Here is a 6158-nt window from a genome sequence, read left to right as displayed (position 1 = left end):
TAAAATGTTGGGGGGAAAAAGGGGGGGGGGGGGGGGGGGACGGGAGGGAGAGCCATGATTCCAGTTAAGTTGTGTTAGTGCAGCAGGGCAAAAAGACTTGGAGTAGGTGACAAGAACTGTTGAAATAACCACTTTCAGACTAAGCACGGTGCATCACCCAGTCAGTACTCGTAGAATAGCACAAGACACAGGGAGCTTCCAAAGTGAGACAAGGTGCCAAACGCCACAACAGGATGCTCGCCCGTGTGGGGCAGTGAGCACCGCAACACCACACGGCATCCTTGCAGCACGTTTCCACTTTGCATCAGCAAGGTAGATGTCAGGCTTTCTGCATCACAACACTGCACTGCAGTGAGAAAGATTGACCCAGCGATTACACCAGTCTCAAGGCTGCTAGAGTGCAAGCCACTAAAACAACTTTGCATGCGACAGTGAGGGCTGAACTCATGATTTAGCTTGCACAAGACAACAGTGTCCTGCTGCCAGAGTTTAAGCATCTGCATGTTTTATAACAGGCACCACAGAAGCACTCATCAGCCACTCATATTTAAGCTTGTCTTCTGACGTTTCCAAGAGACATAAGGTGACTTTGGCTAAACTAAATTAAGGAGAGCTAGTAAGAGGTTTCATCATTTGTTTTTTTTAGCTGCAGTCAAAACACTTCCTCTGTTGTGCTCTTCTCACGCAATATTTAGGATGTTGCAGGATGTCACAGGCCTATGAGAAAGTGACTAGTTAATTAGCTAATGTGAATTCAAAACTTGCAGGACAGCTAGCTCAAACAAATGGACGATTATCAGTTACAAAAAATCTTCCAAGATCAATAAAACACTCTTTTTTTTCCCTGAAGAGGCAAGAGGTTTTTTTAACCACAAATATGCTCCTGGACATGGGAATATGTTACATTTGGCCCAATTCAATGAAGAGATGTTTGCAAGGCAAGTACAGCTCCCTCCAGCTTTGCTCTGATCATTGGTGATGTGTACGGGGCGCACACGGGAGCTGGAAATGCCAGCTGCAAAACCAGAAGTGCTGGCAGAAGTTCACTTCTGGTTTCACTGCCGGTGGTTCCGGGCTGGGCAGCTGGCCACTCGGGAACACCCCCTGCCCCCGTCAGCAATCTGGTGCTCCTGACTCAGGAGGCACCAGTTGCCCAGGGCTTTGATTATAAAGGCCGTTTTTGACTTCCATGGGGAGGGTCCATCATCTAGATGCCTGTCTTGGCAGCCAGGCTTTATAATAAATGTGTTTGCAGGGCAATTTCTTTAGAGTCGGCAACTGCAATTTAACAATCATGACCAGTAAGATACAGCTACTAGGAGTCTGAGACCTCAAAAGTCAAAGCTTCACTGCATCATCTTTGGACAAACATCTACTGAAGAAAAGTGGCATCCACGCAGTAGAGTTTGCGCCAAGCTCTGCAGCAGTGCCGGTCCATGAATTTCACATTGCACCAGAAGCCACTGACATGGCCCAGTCCAAATGAGAGGTGCTCAATCAAGCCATTTCAGAGCCTGCTATTGGACTGAGACCCAGAACACCAATTTATGCAGTACATCACTGGGGTCCCACCTAGAAGCATGTGGGATTTCACTTTTGCTCTTTAAACACACCTTTATAGTCCACCTGTAATAACAAGGAAGAAAACAAAAGCTGGGGGCTGACACCTGTTGAGTCTGAAATCAGTGCAAGAACACTGACAAAGTTTGACTTGCCTGGGTAAGTTAGAAGCAAAATAAATACATAAAATAGTGTATGAGTGACTGGCTGCTCATCCTACCGGCACTATAGAGGAGACTGCCTGAGGAAGGGGCATCCACTAAGGCATGTTTGCGCTAGCACCTCATTTTTCATGATGTACACAATTAAAATGCAACACTGTTACACGGGGCAAATTACAGCAGCCTTGGAGAGAAACCCACCGCACAGGACACTTTGTTTCCTTTTAGTCTGGTTTCTTTACTGTTTTTCGTTACAGGCACCTTCTGCAAATGAAGGTAAAAACTAGTATCAGTAATTAGTCAACGCAAGAATTTCAAGCTGCAACAGAACAAACAGTTTAGAGCCACCAGTAGTATGATGCTCACTTTCTACAGCCAAAAGCTTTCTCGTTCCAGCTGAGAGAGGAAAGTGCAGAAGAGATTGTGTCCTGGGACGCGTTTCCTACTTCTAAGGCTGTTGACTATTAGATCCAAGCAGATCTCAAGCCACTTCTGCTCAGGTGCAAAAATTCACAAAGGGTATGTGAAGCCCTTTACTTTCCATGTCATACTGCAGGCCTGACCACTGTCTATTATAAAAAAAAAACCTTTATAAATTAGACTCACAATTACACTAGCAACCCTTGAAGGTAGGTGAAGCCACTTCAAAGCTTTAGCTTATTCTGCTCCTTTGTTACGTAGCCTCAAACTTTACTTGACTTAGACCCCAGACACTGTGATTCAGTTTAAGACATTGCACTGAAGAGCTGCAGCGACTTCTGTCACCATGGTACTACTTGTGGGGACCTGAGCAGAAGAGCCACATTCAGTTTGAGAGCAGGCACCTGCTCCAACACAACCGTAACACACTCAGCTAGTGAGAAGTGATTTCCTGTCCTGACTTGGGCTAACTAATAACACTGGAGCCTGTGGAAACAGGGTTAAGTAAGAAAAGGTTATTCAGGAAGGAAAAATATTAGTCAGGCAAGGCAATGAAGATCCCCATCCATCCCCAGGAAAAAGTTCTTAGCAGCTCTCCTTGCTGATTCTGTTGGTGGATAAAAGCTCCATCTAGCAATGCTGCAAAGATACTTGTCAGCTGGCACCTTCTCAGAGCTGCTACGGTTCTATGCAGATCCACATATGCTGTAGCAGAGGAATACAAGACATTTGCACATATGCGTTTGAAGACAGAACCAGAATTGTTAACCTATAAATGGACATTTACAGCAAAACCAACCACACCAAGCTCATGTCTTGGAAAAGGTGAGGGCCAAAGTAGATTGGAAATGTTGTGGTGAACATTCAATGTGTGGCCCCTGTCAAGGTTTAACATATCCAGGAGCTGCAGCATGGCCATTTCAAATGTACGTTTATGGATCAAACAACCCTGCAATGAGCAGAACTGATAGGTGCTGACAAGAATCCCAATTTTGGTGGCTGGAGGATCTAGTCAAAATATCAAGCATGTTGTCTACGGTGTGGGGGAAGAGCTTTGGGGAAAAAGAATGAAGATTTCTGGACTGAATCTAGCTCACGCAGGCAATGAGATAAAAACTGCCCAATACATGAGGGCTACTTAGAGTCACAAGTCAATGCCCCATCTGTGAACTGTCACTAACAAATATTAATGCTGTATATAAAAAAAATTTTTTTTTAAAAGAAGAATGCCACCTAAACACAACATGTAAATTACTGTCAAGTGCATAAAGCAAATATCCTACCATCCTTAACTATTATTTGTACTATTATAGGGTATGACATTTCCAGATAAACAGATTTTCAAGTTCATGGTCTGCCTTTAGAGAAATCAAACTCAACAGGATGCCTAAAAGACAGAAGAAAGTTATTTTTTAACCCAAGAAAGGGGAGGGAGAGGAAAGTCACAATTACTTATTTATAATTTCATTTTAATTATGCATTTACATTTACCCATCACCTCCAATACCCTGAAGCTGATCTAAAGTTCTGAAGGAGAGCTGCCTTGTTTCTGTACTTTGCAATTATGAAGCAGAGAGGTTACACACAGTCAGCAATTTCAAAGCAGTATGAACAGCATGTTCATGCACCACAGACAGAAGAATTTAACTATTTGGCATGGAAAATTTTTTAAAAGCCTCTGGAAAAATATTGATTTAATCTCATCATTTAGTTTCAGGGCATGCTTGATTCAGTGATCAAAGATGAGACCAGCAAGAAGGAAAAGTAAAGCATGAAAAGTCAGCTCTTGCAAAAACTATATGCAGCAGCAGCACTCACTGTGAAGTCTAGATCCTACAGGCATAAATACCACTGATGTTTTTAACTCCATGCCCAGCAGGAACACTCCCCCCAGTACAACATCAGCAAGATGAGATTCTACTTTTTCTGCACATCAGTGCATTTTAATTTGTTAAAGACAGACTCTGGCAATGCAGGTGCATGCACAAAATGGTAGGCTCAATGTTAGATAAAGCAATTTGATTTCAGTTCGATTTCACTGAGGGCACAGCAGGCAGGAAAACCATCACCCAAGGTTCACGCCCATGCTTCCAATGTGCAGACAGTTCAGAGAATCAGCAGCTGCACAGAAAGGCTTTATTAGAGCATCTACTCACTCTACACAGTTACTCAGTTGTTCCCATTTCTGTGAATTTACTAGTTGCCAAATCCAATGTTAAGTGTTTAAATGACAAGCAAAGGTGTTTCAGAAGGTTTTTCCTGAAATTCTAAGTTTCAGTACTCTTAGTTCAATCCCTTGTTCCACACTAAGTTCTTCCCCCTCCTGCCACAAATCTTGTTTAACTATCAACTACTCCATACATGTCAAGTGATGTTTATAACCTGTTTGACACATAATTCAGTCTCAGACAGGAAGCAGCTGTTTTTTTTGCTCTGCCCATTAAATCCCAGAACCAAAGGGCAATTTCATCCCTATACACAATACCATGGTCTGTTACACCAGCCACTAATTTTCAGAGAGAGACTCCTCCATCCGTTTTTAGCAACATGCCTCTCTAGAAATGTGGGGGTTATGTACATATATTGAAAAATCCTAATACAAAGCCATCTCATTTTAACTTCCTGAAAGACAAGGTCTGAAGGAATCTCCTCTTGCACCACTTATTTCTAAGTTTGCAGTCAATCACTGCAACTCAAGAGTACAAACACCAACTTTTCAGTGTCAGTGAGCACAATGTAAGCAGCACTGGACACAAAGCACAGTTTGGAAATAAGGATTTTTCCCCAAAGGTTTCAAAAGTAGGAAATCAACTCTCTATCCTTGCATGGCTCTTTCCATATAAGGATCAAGGAGTACCATAAACATTACTTGTATATGATGCGGCCAGTGGCTCTGCAAGAAATCCACGGGAACTTTTTAATTTCAGCAAAGATTAGATCCCCAGTCTTAAAATACCTGCAAGTTAAAAATCCCCCATTTTACAGGCAGGGACAACTAAGAAACTGGGAATTTAGGAGGTTATCAATTGTCTCTCTCGCACACACAGACACACAAAAGCCCAGCAGAGCAAAATCCAGAGAGCTCACAACTCCTGCATTAAAGACAAGACTCTCAAGAGTAAAAACACTTAGCATCAATACTGTACTCTGCAAACAGCAATCTAGCATTATTGCTTACAAGGAGCCCTATCACAGTTACCAACATTACAGAACTATTAGCACATGGAAGTTTCTATTATCAATTAATTCATTTTAGTTAGTAACAAGTAAAGGAAGTTGGAAGTGTACACAGCCAGATGAAAGCAGTCACACGCTCCTGTAATCCATTTATTATCTTTCTTGTTTTGCTATACCCAAAACTCAGTCCCTGGGGGGCAGGGAAAGTCTCTCTGCTGCCAGCATAATGCAGTGGCTGCACAAGTAAGTGAATTATGGAATATCAGATATGTGAAAACATTCATTCATGTAAAAGGTTACCAACTGAAATGGAAAACATGCTGATTTCCAAACCGTGGGAAGAAAATCCAGTACTTGAAGCACAACGCTGTGCCCAGGCTCAAGAGTTTCATGTATGAGGTATTTGTACATTTGAGCGAGTGATTTTTCCCCATAAGCAGAATTATGCACATGCCAATTATTACTTCAGTTCCAGCTTAAGCAAAACCCTGAAGCAGACCAGGAAGCATCTCACCTCTGTATCCCAGGAGTCCTGAAGGACTGCGTTTCTGGTACTACGCTTAGTCTGTGGGATGTGGCCATCTTCTTCATTACCATTCCGCCTCCTTTTCCTGAGGAAAGGTATGGGGATTGGGAAGTTAAAAACTTGGCAGCCCATTCTCAATTTACCTTGCCTCATATATTGCTTCGTCTAAGCCGCGAGTCTTAAACCAAAAAACTGTAAATGATAAGTACCTATTGAATGCTCCAAAAACCTAACCTCTGCTGTGGATTTACAATTTTTTCCCCGCAACTTAATCATTACAGAGAGCTTGAAAATCTCCTTCCCCCCCCCCCCCC

At 42.6% G+C, this 6158-nt stretch overlaps 1 protein-coding gene across 2 annotated transcripts in view; it reads right to left on the bottom strand.

Moving 5' to 3' along the window:
• The window catches only part of FAM104A (family with sequence similarity 104 member A), an 8047-nt gene that overhangs the window by 1171 nt on the left and 718 nt on the right, over positions 1 to 6158 (bottom strand). The window contains exons 2-3 of one of the 2 annotated variants that reach the window (XM_019516047.1): positions 5833 to 5929; positions 1923 to 1985 (exon numbers count right to left, since the gene is read on the bottom strand). In XM_019516047.1, coding sequence (XP_019371592.1) covers positions 1923 to 1985; positions 5833 to 5929 — 160 coding nt within the window. The remainder of the gene's footprint in view (positions 1 to 1922; positions 1986 to 5832; positions 5930 to 6158) is intronic. The other variant, XM_019516056.1, reaches the window with a different exon arrangement.

This window comes from Gavialis gangeticus, unplaced genomic scaffold, assembly GCF_001723915.1.
Source record: "Gavialis gangeticus isolate Ggan-Ray unplaced genomic scaffold, GavGan_comp1, whole genome shotgun sequence".
Taxonomy (NCBI): Eukaryota; Metazoa; Chordata; order Crocodylia; family Gavialidae; genus Gavialis; species Gavialis gangeticus.
This window is presented reverse-complemented; position numbering and strand designations above follow the sequence as displayed.